The sequence below is a fragment of the Anthonomus grandis genome, chromosome 10 (assembly GCF_022605725.1).
Source record: "Anthonomus grandis grandis chromosome 10, icAntGran1.3, whole genome shotgun sequence".
NCBI lineage: Eukaryota > Metazoa > Arthropoda > Insecta > Coleoptera > Curculionidae > Anthonomus > Anthonomus grandis.
The window spans coordinates 12,265,056-12,281,145 of record NC_065555.1 but is presented as its reverse complement, the minus strand read 5'-3'; the positions used below and the strand labels follow the sequence as shown (position 1 = coordinate 12,281,145).

Here is a 16,090-nt window from a genome sequence, read left to right as displayed (position 1 = left end):
TTACTTCAGAAAGTGTCTTTTGTGGCAATGCAACAAGTACTGTCACCGAAACTCTATTCCACCCACCAGCATTCTTACTCTTTATGTCACTCACGCAGGACAGCTTCAATCTCATTTAGATCTATAGGTCCAAGGAAAAATATTTGAGGGACCTAAATGCTAGTAAGATAAGAGACTGGATCGGCATTGCACTGGGGCAGCTTAATAGAGTTTCGGTAAGTTCTACAGTACTTAAGCGGTTCTACGGTCTATTTACATAAGACCCAAAATGTGCATTACCAATTGAAGAGCGGAAATTAGAAAGGGCTTAAGTGCCAAAAAAAAGGTTTTGAGATAATAGAGAAAAACTAAATAAAAGTCAGAGAACTTTTTAAAGTAAAGCTTTATTAATTATTATGCATTTAAACTGAAACAAAAGACCTACTTCTTAACAAAAATTTGCAAACTAAACTTCTTCCTACAAAATAAAAATGTTTAAACAAGTAAAATTAGGAAAGGGCCTAAGTGCCATAACTGATTTTGAGTATAGAAGTATTCATAAAATACATTTTACTTCTTTTTTTGTTCTAAATCATTGTCTTTAATCTGCAGTAGCTGTTTGTACAAAAAGTTGGTGTTCTGGATTTTGAAAATAAGGAATCATGCTTCGAAGAGATACCTTTTTATTTTCCGATACCTTGCTTTCTGATGGCAGCTTCATTATATTTGCCTGCCTGAGTCCAGCTAAAGTTTGCCTTTTCTTTCAAACATTAACTTCAAAAGCATCCCTTCTTCAAAATCAGAAAATGAAGTTTTTACCTTAATAAGTGTAGGATTCGTAGGTTCGATCGTTATTACTGTAGCTTTACTGATAGTTAACTTGGTAGTGTTAATAGACTTATCCGCCGCTCGTTTTAGGTCCCAAAAGCCGCGTGGAGTCATGTCAACAATATTAAAAGGTGAAGCGTACCTTGCTGATTTTACTATTGCTTGGAGGTCTGAGGGTACAAATGCTTTAGTCCTTTCTTCCGTTTTTCTACTAAAGCAAAATCTCTATCGCAGGGCATGAAACTATGGCCACTTACAAGAAATTTCTGTTCAATAGTGTGGAAAACACCATTGGCCACCAAAAAGATCAATGTAAACACTAAAATTCTATTCTTATTTTGGCCCCTGCAATTATCACACCATATTACCAAATGCTCCTTAAGGGTCAATCCACGGTTAACAATGTATAAAAGACATGATGCAATTTCGTTGGCTCCACGAGAAGCTACTCCCTCGTGCCACATACACATGTAGGGCTCATTTGTATCCCCAATATGAACTCCTAAGTTGTAGCAGGACAGCTGCGAAAGGTAGAACATGTCGCTGTGTGTCAATGATGGAACAAACATGACCTGCTGTAGATCCATGGATAAACTACACTTTGTGCTTTCGGGATCTTGAGACTCAATCGTATCTTGCTTTAATATCTCTCTTGCCCTTTCGGCCTTTCGATGATGAATTTATAGCTGATCTTTTGCAGATTGACTTGTCTTAATGTTGGCTTTAATTTGACACTTTAGTTTATCACATGTGCTACACGTATCAACTCGTGGTCTGTGGAAACTTAGGTTGGGAAAATCCTTGATGAAAACAGATCTATAAAATTTGTATATGACTGGCGAATCTGGGTGTAATTGGGTAAAAGCTTTAAACAGTCTGTGGATATTTAAGACAGGACTAACGTATTCTTTTTCGGATTTCGCCCTTGAATAATGACCAACTTCCCTTGGTATCATGTTTTATCATGGCATCCAGAAGACGATCAGCTTCAGAAAAATTTGGAGCAGCATGTCTGGTACGTTTATCATTATAACAGGTCTCACCCATTTTTTTCTTTTCAATGAGGACCCGTACTTTTTTATCGTTAACACCGAATGTATTCTGAAATGTTTTCTGACATACCCGTTCAAATTTTCCTTGGCCATTAGGAAGGGAGTAATATATTGTTGCTTGACGTCTGCTATTTTGCTCATCCTCATACGAACCATGTCGCCTTCTTTGAACATCACAAACACTTATAAGCCCTATTAGAAAAGTTCTTTGTGTTTTCATATTTTGTGCATGGTACTTTTCAAAAAGAGAGCGTCTTCTTTTGTGGGTAACACCTTTGCAGCTAAAAAAATAAACAAAGTTATAACCGGAAAACAAAACAGTAGCTATTTTCTCGTAGATCATCCCGAACCAATTCTGAACACTAAGGCCTACCCTACAGATAGATTCACAAACCAACGTCAACACACATACTATTTTCTTAGTGTAATTCCTGCCTTAGCGTTAAGAACCGGTTCGGAATAATCTCCGCGAAAATAGCAAATAAGTTTGTATTCCATACCTGCTGTTCTGGATAGTTTTTTTCAGGTACCATCTTCTTTTTATAAGTTTTGTATGACTTTCCCACTTGTTTTTAAACGACTCTGTTCACTTCTAAATGAACCACTGCCTTTACTTCTCCTTTTTCTTTGGGTTTCTTCCATTATAATATAATTCGAATCAAGAAATTATCACACACAACGTACACGTGCAAATGTCTAGACATAACTAAGGTAATAAATATATGGGACTTAGGACCTTTCTAAGGAAAATGCTTGCGCACATAAAACTATCGACATTTACGAGGTACTCTCATAAAGGTTAAAATGTAATTTTGGCACTTAGAACCTTTCATAGGACATAAAGCATGGAACATAGAATGTTTCTATGTAAAAAAACTTAATTTCGGAAAAAAGGCACTTAGGCCCTTTCTAATTTCCACTCTTCAATTGCAAATTTTCTAATGTAATGCAACGATCTGAGATTTTTACCCGAAGTTAGCAGTCCTTTAGTGTACCAGGGTTTTATTTTTTTTTTCTTAATCCTAACTAAAGGAAAAGCTAAATCAAAAACTTGTGCCAACTCACTGTGAAATTTTAAAAGGGGTTTATTATTATTTTTCAACAGTAAGCTTTGCCAGTCTGCTACATTACAAAGTTCTTTAAATTGATGAAAGTTGTTTCTAGTGTGCAATCGGACAGCCCAGGATTTACCACAATACAAATAACATTTGTGTTACCATGAGCACTCACTTGACGATCTTTTAAGGATGAAAGACAAATTTCTGGCAAATCTCTATAAATAAGTACTCTGGTGATTTCCTGGATAAAGCCGAGGAAACAGGTAACAAACGATTTGAACGTCTTGGAGTTTATTTGAACCATTAAAACTCAAAACAAAGAAACTGGGTCGCTAACATTTTAAATTCCTTCATTGTTTTTCCTTTCAATATTCACAGCTGCAGCAACCTTACAAATACTTAATAAATCCGACTCGAAGGACCAAGACGTTCCTTCATTAGGTTACCTATTAAAAAAAAATTAAAAATTACTTTTTGCCCTTTTTAGCCGAGAATAAACAACCTTACACCTTATTTATTATAATGGCATTTATTATTAAATCCTACCTGGGGACCTGGGGTTATTACTAAAATACTCTCGTTTTGCCACACATTCGGTGCATGCAGTTGCCACGTGAAGTAAATGCGCAGTAATGCACTTAAATAACTAAACAGGTACTATTAATGATCACCAATTTGTCAGTAAAAATAAAACATTCAGACTACTTAAGTATTCAAATATTCTACTGTAACTTTGCATGTAACATTATATTCCTAACTTAATAACATATTAGCAGTATTTACTTAAAAAAATATTAATTATAGCTTAGATAGCACCAGGCTTATGTGAAGTCTTTAATCAAAATCCAATTTGATTTCTCAACTCAGTGTGCTAAAACTACTTTACTAAAATATTTATTCATGTGCAAATTATATATACGAATTACATTTTACCTGGCTGCTACAGTACATTTTACACAACCATAATGTCCAAGAATTTTTTAAAAATATTTATGGTCTTTACAGGGTCTTGGCGTTTAGGGCTAACAAATAACAAAATTATTAATTTTTGTTACAATTTATACTCAATTATTTTTCAAGCATCATTGTTTACCTTATGGATAGGTCTTGCATTCAACACTCCTATAGTACTCAAAGAAAAAGATGTTGGAAACATTTCATACAATATAGGTTTTGGCATCCTCTCATTTGTTTTGGTTATTAAAGTGCTTATTTGCCAAACTGATAAAGTACAAAATTTGGTTAAACAATGTGAAATCAATGAGCGTCGAATGTATCGTGACGAACCAAAGGAAGTACACGAAGTTTTCGAAGCTGATATAAGGGTAAGATTAAACATATCTTTCTAAGTCTCTGCTATTAGGCTTTAAATAAGATAAAGAGTACTTACTTCCTAGAAAACCTAAATATTTTAAATAAGGGCAGTATATATAAAAACTTAATATTAAAGTAACACACCCTATAAGTCTAGAGTAAGAAATCTTATATAAAAATCCACAATAGAAACATTCGTTAACCCAAAGCTCAAGAGTTTTTTGCATATTGATTAATAATTTCCATCAGCGATAATCTATTTTTTTTTATTTAAGGCCACAATAATCTGAACGCATTTCAATTAAAAATAAACAAATAAATTACCATATTTACATGTATATTTAAAACAAACTATAAAACGAAAATTATTTTTGTATTTATTGTATTAAAATATGTTCAATTTTTATGAAATTTGATTTAAATTTCATAAAAATGAATCACAGATAGCAATTTATTTAACATTTCTTTTTAATTGACTTCTAAGAATGAGATAAACAATGTACATCTGACAGTTCCCATCACACACTTGTAAAAAGTCCTATTTTATCAAATCACAGATAATTGTTGAGGTTTAACATAGTTTTTATAGATATCTTGATTTATATTTTATAAAAAATATTGGTATATTTAAATATTGATATAAATTGAGTATACAGCACAAAAAAATTCTTGAAATAAAAAATATCCTAAAACTTCATTATTTAAAATAGATTATCGGAGATGGAAATTTGAGGAATTTTTACAAGCAATAACTAGGCGTTATTAAAGATAGAGAACAATCTTACGAATATATAGCTGTTTACCTACTATATTAAAATAGTATAGCTGATAAATATTGACAGTACTATTTTATGTTTATTTATTTATATATTTTTTTACGGAATCCATTAACAAGTGTTACATAGCATATCTATGTAACCATAAAAAAATCTACCTATGCAGGCTGTTAGGGGTTTGATTTCGTATTGTATGTTCAATTTTATCGCCAAAAACTATATAAAAGAGTATCGCATGCTTCATCCCTCTCGGCCATTTACGTGAATATTAAGGAAAGTAGCAGTATTAATTTGATGTTTATTATGTTATGTACAAGCTAAAAGAAAAAAAAAGATATGGTTAATACCTGGTTTTTAAATTAAAGCGTAATAGTTGAAAAGATCGTCACAATTTTACCACAATTTCTTGGTAAAATTAGTTTTAGAAGCTGGTAAATTTATTCACGTTTAACATAAGGCCATTTTTGTGCTTGTAAAGGGCATAAAAGTCTTGGTAAACTCAAGAAAAAATTTGAGAAATAAAATTTTAGTATGGCTCTTATTCAGAGGGCTGAAGAGTGCAACCCCATTTATATGGTTTTTTGTCGATAAAATAGAGCGTACAATACGCGGTTAAAGTATCTGAAACCGAACCCCGATTACACTGTATTTATACAGATATAAAGTTAAAAACATATATATACGTCGGTCTTCCATAAAGCCTAAAAAAATAAGGTTAAAAAAACCTGATAGCGCATATCTGGAAAATATTTTGAAGTATACAGGGTGCTTCAAAAAAGTAGGGCGATATAAGCAGCATTATTTTTTAAATGGAATGCCACTCTTTTTATTTTATTTTTGAGACCGCCTTAGGCTACCTAGTATATGCGCTAAATATGGCTGCTTTGTTATGCGCAGTTTGACTGCAATAATTTTTTTTATAAAAAAAATCTAAAAATCATTACATCATTTAATTTCATTTTGATACTAGAAATGTTAATTCAATGTCAATATTGGACTTAATTGGGATTCTAGAAGAATGGAGAATTACTTTGACTTAAATTGTTTCCTTCTGTCATATACAGGGTGTTTGTAGTTAGCAATCATATTTTACGAATTTCAAAGCTCCATTTCTCGCTTTTTTTTAATGGAACACCCTGTATATTTTTTATCTATTTAATGAAGATTTAATACATGAACATTTTTTATTATGTAACTATATTAGCTATCTTTAGTCGTTTTTAAAATATTCACGATAATAATTAAACAAGCATATTAAAAATATTAATCATTTTATTATTATTACATTAAGTGTTTAATATGTCCTCTGTTTTGTTCAAAACATAAATTAATACATTCCTGAAAAGTTCTTTGTACTTCATGTAGCATTTGTGGAGTTACTTAAGCAAACGCATCCCGCATTCTCGGCTCCATATCTACTGCCGTTGTAGGTGGATTTCTACTATAAACAAGTTCTTTTACAAAACCCCATAAAAAAATCTAATTTTGTTAGGTCAGGTAATCTGGCTGGCCAATTAATAGGTCGATTCCTTCCAATTCATTTTTCTTCAAAGGTTATATTTTAATATTCAGTGACATTTCGAGAAAAATTTGGAGGTGCTCCGTCCTATTGAAACCACATTCGGTTTCTAGTAATTAATGGAACATTTGCAAGTAATCTAGGCAGTTTATTTTGTAAAAATTGAAGGTACATTTCTCCATTGACAATTAAAAAAATAGGGACTGATAATGGTGCTTCCAATAATTTCACCCCACACATTTAATGACCACCTATGCTGGTAGTCGATCTGCCGCATAAAATGGGGGTTTTCGGATGAATAATAATGAAAGTTATGTCTATTTACTGATCCGTTTTTATAAAATGTTGCCTCATCCGTAAATAGGACATTGTTAAAAAACGTGGGGTCGTTTTGTAATTTATTTCTGCTCCAAAAAGTGCTTGATGTTCATGGATGTGGTATGGATGAAAATGATTTCTTTTTAAAATTCGTTGCACTGATCTTTCACTTATTCCAACCGCTGCTCCGATATTTGACTGACTTAGGTAAGGATCTTCGGTTACCGTTAATAACACATCTAACTCTTGCTCCTGATTAGTAACAGGCCTCATTCTATCTTGCTTGGGGTAACAAACCCTCCCTGTCTCACAAATCTTGCTAGTAACCTTTTAAAAGATTTTTCTTCTGGACATCTTCTATCAGGATAGCGCGCCCCATACATTCGAGAGGCTAAAAGGCAATTCTTTTCAGATTCCCCCAACACAATTATCATTTCAACAAGTTCGTCTTTGCTAAAATGCATTTTATAATTATGTAATTTTCGTTCAGATTAGATTTCTGAAACAAAACTCCTAATTTCTTTTACAAACAAAGTTACGATAATTCAAATAACTGAATACTTAAGCTGATAATACAAAAATGATATTCTCACCAAAATGTCAAAAATGTATTTAGAGAAACAGGTGAAATATTTTGCTTAGCAACAAAAAAGGTATTAAAATACCTATTTTGTTAAGAATGCAGATTTCCTGGTTCTTATTTAAACATTTTATTATCTACGGATAATTATCGTGAATATTTTAAAAACGACTAAAGATAGCTAATATGTCTACATAATGAAAAAATGTTCATGTATTAAATCTTCATTAAATGGATAAAAGTATAGGTATAAAGTCCAGTTCAATGATATTTTAAAATGGTCACCCGTCAAAACACCAGCATTCCACCTGCCAAACAATGTCATCCACCTTCTATTTACATTGTTTGAGAAGTAAAATGCTGGCGTTTTGACGGGTAACCATTCTAATATATCGTTGCACTGGACTTTATCAAGCACTAAATAATCACAGAATCACAAAAAAAACACAATATATTACAATGTAGTCACATCAAAGGAATTATCCATAAATCAAGGCATGATGTAGATGAATTAATTAGAGACTTATTAAATACTTAGATAGGCCATTAGCACTCTGAACCATTCATATTCTTGGCTCATTAATATTATAATTAATTGATCAATCGACTTACCTGTAAGGATGGTTGATCATAATTATATGAGCAGTCTCGTCGAAATATTACAAAACACCCTGTAGTTGCAGTTTGCTGCACGGCCGGTACGACGTTAAAAGCTGAAAAAGAAAACATGCAAGCCCACCCCTCTTATCTGACACATCCATTACGCATCCCAGGCCGCGGTGACGCGGCACCTCGTCTACATCGTCACAGTTGAAAGTATCTTAAATTTGGCCACAAGGGTGGGATTTATCCAATGCTTTATTCAAAGCCAAACAAATAAATAGGGTGGGATTTTGTAATATTTCGACGAGACTGCTCATATAATTATGATCAACCATCCTTACAGGTAAGTCGATTGATCAATTAATTATATTTCGCAGTCTCGTCTCATATTACAAAACACCCTATAGATGTTTAAAGTAAATTGTGGTCAAATTTCCGGAAATAGAATTAGAATACAAATTTCAATTGAACAGCCCTTTTATTTTAATTGAGACCAACTTTACAAATTACAGATATTTGTATATTAATCGGGCAAATCTAATTAACTATCTTATATCCTAAATTATTCGACATAATTTAATTTAAATCTCTCTTGGCAACTTAAATTAATTGGTACAAATTCGTCAATAAATACTAATGTTCTAATTCTACATATGTATAACAACAAATTCCTATATATTAATACCTGCCCCACTAAATACTGCCCTGGCAAAACTATCTTTGGGCGGAAGCATGGGCCTTTTATAAAAAGAGCCGAAAGTATTAGACTTTTCCGACCAGCCTGCTGCCTTCCGAATTACTTCGATATTAACCCCTGCTCTATCAGCCGAAGATACCGCAGCGTGTCTTATACTATAGCCTGAATATATTTCCGTATTAATGCCACTCTTTTTTAAAATTAATTTTATCCAGCGACTAATTGTTTGAGAAGTGGCTGCGTGTATAGGCTTTTTAATAGTTAAAATTAAAAATTTAAGGCCTGCCGGACGAATATCTTTTGTTTTGTCAATATAGACATCCAATGTGGATGCTAGACATAATTCTGGTTTCTCCCTAAAATAAGGAATATGTAAAACTGGTTGGGGTCTACCGCTACCTGATGTTTTAAGTTTTTCATCAACAAAAATTTCTATATAACCTTCATGCCTTAGTATATTCTCTAACTTAATCTTACTAAAAGTCTGCATTCTATGGCCCGAAATTAATGCTAGTAAAGTCACAAGTTTTAAGGTTATTTTTTCTATAGACAAGCTTTCCAACGGAAAAAATGTTTCCAAATATTCAAGCACTGGATGTGGATCCCATGTACTTGAATATCTGGCTTTTGGAGGTCTAATATTACGTAAACCTTTCAAAAACCTTTTTAAAATATTTTCATCATCCTTGTCTATAGATAACACTAATGCTATGGCCGACTTATACGTATTTATTACTGAAAATGAACAACCACTTTCAAAAACTTCTTGCAGAAACGTAATAACATTATTTAACACATATTCATAAGGATTTAACTTCTTATTGCTACAAAAATGCCACCATTTCTTGTATACACTATCATATTGCCTAAAAGTATTTTCGCTGATAGAAGCAATAAGGACTGAAACCCCGCTTTCTGGAAACAACCTTCTTACAAACGCTTCCCTGATATAATTCCTGCAATTAGGATAAGCTTCCTCCACATAGGATGGGGCTGCCTGCAAAGAGAAGTTAAAAGATCTTTATCTGGACCCATATAAAGAGGCTTCACAATAAGCATTTGCCAAAAAACTGGGTACCATGGTTGCCCCGGCCAGTCCGGGACAACTAAAATTCCTTCAGATTGTTCAGTTTTAATTTTTTGAATGACTTTTCCAATTAACGAGAAAGGTGGAAAAGCATAAAACTTTAGGTCTTCCCAAGAAATTGTAAATGCATCCACAAAAACAGAGCCTATATCAGGTTTCCAACTTACAAATATTTTACATTTAGAATTTAAGTTTGTAGCAAAAAGATCTATATTCGGCTGATAAAACTCTTTACAGATTTTTTCAAAACCATACTGACATAATTCAAACTCTGTATTCAAATAACCCAATCTAGACTCTCGATCAGCAATTACATTTTCCTTCGAGTTGATATAAGAGGCAAAAATGTATAGACCTTTAGTCTCACAATAATCTCATATTTTTCTTGTGATTTCATTAAGTGACTTGTATTTAACACCACCCATACGATTAATGTATCCGATAGCAGTAGTGTTATCAATTCGCATAAGAATATTAACATTTGTCTTATTCTCTGTAAAATATTTTAAACAATTATACGCTCCTAATAACTCTAAATAATTAATATGTTGGTTTGCTTCCTCTTCATTCCAAAGACCATTAATTGTTTTCTCTATACAAACTCCTCCCCATCCCATTTTCGAAGCATCAGAAAATATTTGAAATACATATTTCATGTTTTTTATCGAAAAACTACTCTTTCTAATATTCGATAGCCACCATTTTATTTCCAAAATTATTGGTTTTGTAATTTTTATCTTTCCTTTGTAACAACCTTTTGAATGTTTTAAAGCCAAATATTTACTTTTCTCCAAGAACTTAGTATGAGCCCATCCATACTTAACTGCTGGACATGCTGCCACTAACATACCTAACATTTTTGAAAATATCTTAATAGAATGATATTTTTTCTTACATATCATTTTGCATATATTTTTAATTTTTGTAATTCGTTCTTCAGGTACCGTCATTTCCATTTCCAATGAATTAAAATTAAACCCTAAATATTTACACTTTTGAGATGGTACTAAAACACTTTTTTGCTCATTTATCAAAAACCCTAATGACTTCAATAAATTTATGACTCTATTAACATGATTTTGACATTTTTCGAAACTATCGGACATTACTAAAATGTCATCAAGAAAATTTGTACAAACTATGCCTTCAGATCTTAGCTTAGCAATAGGAGGTTTCATTAACTTTGTAAATATAAATGGTGCTATACATAAACCCATTGGTAAACATGTAAATTCATACAATTGTTTTTTATATTCAAATCTCAAATATTTTCGGGACTTCTTTCCAACTTTTATTAAAAAATATGCGTCTTTAAGATCAATTTTTGCCATATAATATCCCTGACATAACAAAATTCTAGCAGTTCTATAATCTTCCAATTTAAAATGAGGAGGATTTAAAAATTTATTTTAATTGCGTAAATTTAAAATAAAGCGGCTTGTACCGTTACTTTTTTCTATCAAAAAATAATTTGATAAAAATTGATTACCGGAATATTTACATGGAACAATAGCCCCAATATGCAACAATTCCTTTATTTTATTGTTAACTTTTTTCTTGCAAATTCTACCTTTATTAATAGATTTTGGCTTATGATGCTGTTTAGGAACATTACTAAAGATTATATTGTATCCCTTAATCCAATCAATAATGATTGGATTACAAGTAACAGTTTTCCAATTTTCTAAAAATTTTGACACCCTACATGCATATTGTACCTCTATTTCCTCATTCTCTGGCTCTGATACTTCTGGTGCCCCTTGTACTTCTGTATCTTGCTGGGGTTCTTGAACGTCTCCAGTCGTTTGCCTCTGCTCCCTTCCTCTGTTTTCTTCCTGCTCCGTTGAAACTGGCGCCTCCAGTTTAAAGACTGGCTAGGTTGATTATCATAATGCTTAGCACTTGATTTTTTCTTGACCACCAAACCAATTTTCTGCATATCTTGAGAGTTCTTTACATTCTGTGTAAAGTTTTCCCCAAACAAAAACTGATCTACTGGACAACTTTCACTGACTTTCTTTGCGGAGGGTTCTAAGTTATTAGATAAAAGAAATCTCCTGTGTATTGACAATGTATGGTGGATGTCAACTAGCATCTTTGTCGAGTCCATTACCTTCTGGAGAATATCTTTGCCTACGTCCCCTAATTTAATAAGATCTTCTATAGGGACCACTAATGCACTCAAACCTGCCCCAAGCTGCGATTGAATATGAGCAAAAAAATTATCTTGCCTCATAGAGCTATCTTGGAGAGCAATAGTCAGTTCCTCATTTACTTTAGGAGGCCCTAATAATGGACAGTTTTCGGATATTGGATATTTATCCACAAGCTCTTTTCTAAACTCTTTTTGCAAACCATTCATCAATATCTTTTTCCAATACTCAGCAGTCTCAGTGTTAACAGGAGGTCCTTTTGCAACCGTACCCAAGGGATCTTGAAGCAAAAACTGTTTAACACCTGAGGGCCCAGGTTCAGACTGCTCCTCAAGGTCTCTCTGGGTGTTGTGCTCCACGCCCGTCTCACCAAACGAATCTTCAGGCGAGCTATCAGCACCCTCAGAAGAGCTTTGTATGCCTAATAACAAAAGACATAAACTAAATTAGGCATATGCCTTGTGCCCAATAAAGTATTAATAAATTCTAGGCCCCCAATAAATGGCAACAATACTGTGCTTATTTTTCAACAAAAATCTTTTAATATTATTATTAAATATTTTATAATAATATAAATATAGTTAATATGTAGATTCCTGCACACAATAAGTGGCAGCCTACACTGTAATCTATTATACTCCTATAATTCATTAGTAAAAAAGCACACAATAAGTGGCAACAGTGCAAGAGGCACACAATAAGTGGCCGCACTGTTTGTAATATATTATCTTCCGTTTTTCAATCTTATCATTTTGTATATAGAACAATTAAACCTGACATGGCTGCTAATACTCCAAAATCGATAAACATATACCACCAGTTGAATCTACGAATATCTAATAGCCTTAAGTACTTACTTGAACTATCAGACGTGCTGTCTACCAACTCCTGACGTAATTTCTTTAACAGCTTCTCCACTTTCTTGCTATTACGCTTCCTTTTTCCCATTTTAACACAAAAATTTTGACACGAAATCACAACACAAAACAAAACGTCTATACCGCTCCGTACGACAAACAACTGTGACGATGTAGACGAGGTGCCGCGTCACCGCGGCCTGGGATGCGTAATGGATGTGTCAGATAAGAGGGGTGGGCTTGCATGTTTTCTTTTTCAGCTTTTAACGTCGTACCGGCCGTGCAGCAAACTGCAACTACAGGGTGTTTTGTAATATGAGACGAGACTGCGAAATATAATTGGTATGGTGGAATGAGACTGAAAATATTTCTGATTGTCTGTTCAGTCTGGAAGGCCCCTATGTTTAAAAAGAGACAGTAACCCAGGATAATCTATAATAGCATTTAATCCCTGATGCCTAAAACATAAGTCGACTAAGGTTTTTAGTGACTCTAATGTGGGTAGATCCACGTTGTGCCTGACCCAGTGAAAGTAATAATCCTCCTCCTGTAACCATATCTAAAAGCAGCCACCCTTAAAAATTTATTTTGAGTTTTTTTATTCTGCTAAAGGGGACCTTTCTTCTTAGTCATATCTTCATTCCTGAAGAGTTGTGACGTCATGTCTATGAACACTGGTGGATCGATTGTCTCCACTGTTATCGATCTTCTGCTACTCTTATATTTGTCTGCAAGGCTTCCCCTGTAATTTCTTTAATTTGGTCTATCCACCGTGATGGGGATCTTCCTCTTGATCTTTTACTACTTCTACTTTGCCCGCACGATAAGTTTTTCTAGATTGTCTTGGTCTCTCCTGGTGATGTGTCCGAAGTAACCCAGAATGCGGCGTCGGCAGCTGGAGGACAATCAATCGGTGATTCCTAATTCATTTAATATCGACACATTGGTCCGGTGTGCAGTCCAGGGTATGCGAAGCATCCTCCGCCAGCACTATATTTCAAAAGAATTTATTTGGTGCCTGTCGCTCGACTTTATTGTCCAGGATTCGGAACCATACGAAAATATCGAAAACACTTGGGTGTTTACCAGGGCTCTTTTCGTGTTTCTGGTTATGGATCTGTCTTTACATATCTTGGATAAGTTTGACATTGCTGTCCTCGCTAATACTATCCGCCTTCTTATTTCTGTTTCACACCTTCCCTTGCTGTTTATTAGGGACCCTAAGTAGATGAATTCATCTACTACTTTAATTCTATTTTGCAGATTTCTTAACTGTATGGTGTTACTCCTGTCAATGACCATTAACTTGGTCTTATCTAGATTTATTTCGAGGCCTAGAGCTCGGCTTTCATTAGCGACCTGATCAATAAGTGTAACCATCTCATCTTCATCTCTTGTTATTAGGGTAGTGTCGTCCGGGTATCTGAGATTACATATCTTTCTACCATTGATTGACACACCTCCTTCAAAATTTTCCAGGGCTCGTCTCATTATGAATTCACCGTAGGCATTGAAGAGTCTCGGTAATAGGATACATCCTTAACGGACGCCTGTCGAGACTAACTATGACATTATTATTTTCATATAGGTTGGTTATTAGAGATATGAAATGCAAAGGGACTCCCATTCCTTTCAATATGTTCCAGAGACTACTCCATCGAACACAGTCGAAAGCCTTTTTGAAATCTATAAAGCACAAGAGCATGGGGGTATTGAACTCCCGGGCTTTCTCGATTAATTGGCGGATGTTGAATATTTAGTCCCTAGTCCCTCTTCCCTTAACGAAGCCTGCTTGTTCTGGAGGGATTTGACTCTCTAAGTAGTTTTGCAATCGTCTATCTATTATTTTAAGCAGGATTTTGCTGGCATGTGTGATTAGAGATATCGTTCGATAATTTTTCGCATTTTTTGGTGGATCCCTTTTTGTGAATAGGTATAAATGCAGACGTTGTCCAGTCTTTAGGCCATTGACCACTTTGCCAGATCTTATTACATATATCATGTAGGATTTTGGTTCCCGGGTCTCCTAGTACTTTTATGAGCTCAGCATGAACTCCGTCTGTTCCTGGGGATTTGTTTAGCTTTAGGTTTTTTATAGCTTCTTTAATTTCATACATAAGAATATTAGGCTCCATTTCAAATTGTGTGTTTTCTTTCTGTTGTTCGGTCGCTATTTTGGTTTCTTCGGTGTATAATTCCTCACAATATTGTCTCCATCGTTCGATCACTTTTTCATCTTCCCATACTATCTTTCCGTCCTTGTCTTCAATTGTGAAAGTCTTTGGTTTGAATTTGCGTGTTATTTTCCTTACTTTTTGATACAAGTCTCTGGTGTCATGGGTGAGTTGATGTTCCTCTATATTCCTACATATTTTTTTAATGTAGTTGTTTTTATCCTGCCTGCATTGTCTCTGTATCTTTTTATTTAACTTCTTGTACAGGTCGCAGTCTTCTCTCGTTAGGGTGCCCTTCCTTCCTAAAGGCCTTCTAAAGGGGACCACAGAACTCCAAAACAGGCCTAACAAGAGATCTAAATGAATTAAAGGAAGACAAATCAGCAGTAGAAGAAATTGAATAAAGCCCAGCATTATTTTATTGCCCTACTGGCAACCTAATTGATGTAAAAAGATAACCTGGAATCACTGAATATTCCCAAATCAGAATCCTCTGTTTTGACACCAATTTCTTCATTGTTCATTTTAGAAAAAAAAAATTATTGGGTTTTTTTACTTAAAAAAAGTAATCTTATGGGACTTATTGATGTTAAGGGACGTTCTATTGCGGTGGCATTAATCAAAAAACAAAAAACCAAAGTTTTCCTGCAAAGACACAGCATCATATAGGAATTAATAAATCTAAATACCTTTACATCATTAGTAAACATTAGCACACGCCAATTTTTCCAAGCTTGTTTTTCCTTAAATCAATTCAGTCAACAAAAGGCAAGACAAAACAGGGCTCGAGTGAAAGCTTTATGGTACCCCTGATGGTACCAACATTTCAGTGGAATAAGTGCCTCCAAGATTAACAACTCATGAGATCCACCGAAAAAGAGGCCACTGAATACATAAAGCCCTAAGGTTCTGCAAGAGTACCCTATGATTAACCAGATTAAAAGCATTGGAAAAATCTTCTGAAGTGCTTTCTTCAAGCAACTGTAAAGATAGTTGACATACAGCATCAAATTAGTATCAGTAGATCTTCTTCTCCTTCTGATGCTCTATCCGTTAGGAATGTTGGCAATCATCATATAGCTATTTGAACTTCGT

At 34.0% G+C, this 16,090-nt stretch overlaps 1 protein-coding gene across 2 annotated transcripts in view; it reads right to left on the bottom strand.

Annotated features, from left to right (window-relative positions):
* Positions 1–12,962, bottom strand: part of LOC126741133 (uncharacterized) — a 57,820-nt gene extending 44,858 nt beyond the window's left edge. Inside the window, exons 1-3 of one of the 2 annotated variants that reach the window (XM_050447470.1) lie at positions 12,822–12,962; positions 11,530–12,385; positions 8,473–9,721 (exon numbers count right to left, since the gene is read on the bottom strand). In XM_050447470.1, coding sequence (XP_050303427.1) covers positions 11,532–12,385; positions 12,822–12,912 — 945 coding nt within the window. In that variant the 5' untranslated portion in view covers positions 12,913–12,962 and the 3' untranslated portion in view covers positions 8,473–9,721; positions 11,530–11,531. Of the gene's footprint in view, positions 1–8,036; positions 8,138–8,472; positions 9,722–11,529; positions 12,386–12,821 lie in introns of those variants that run through there. The other variant, XM_050447471.1, reaches the window with a different exon arrangement.
* Positions 12,963–16,090: the final 3,128 nt, after the last annotated feature.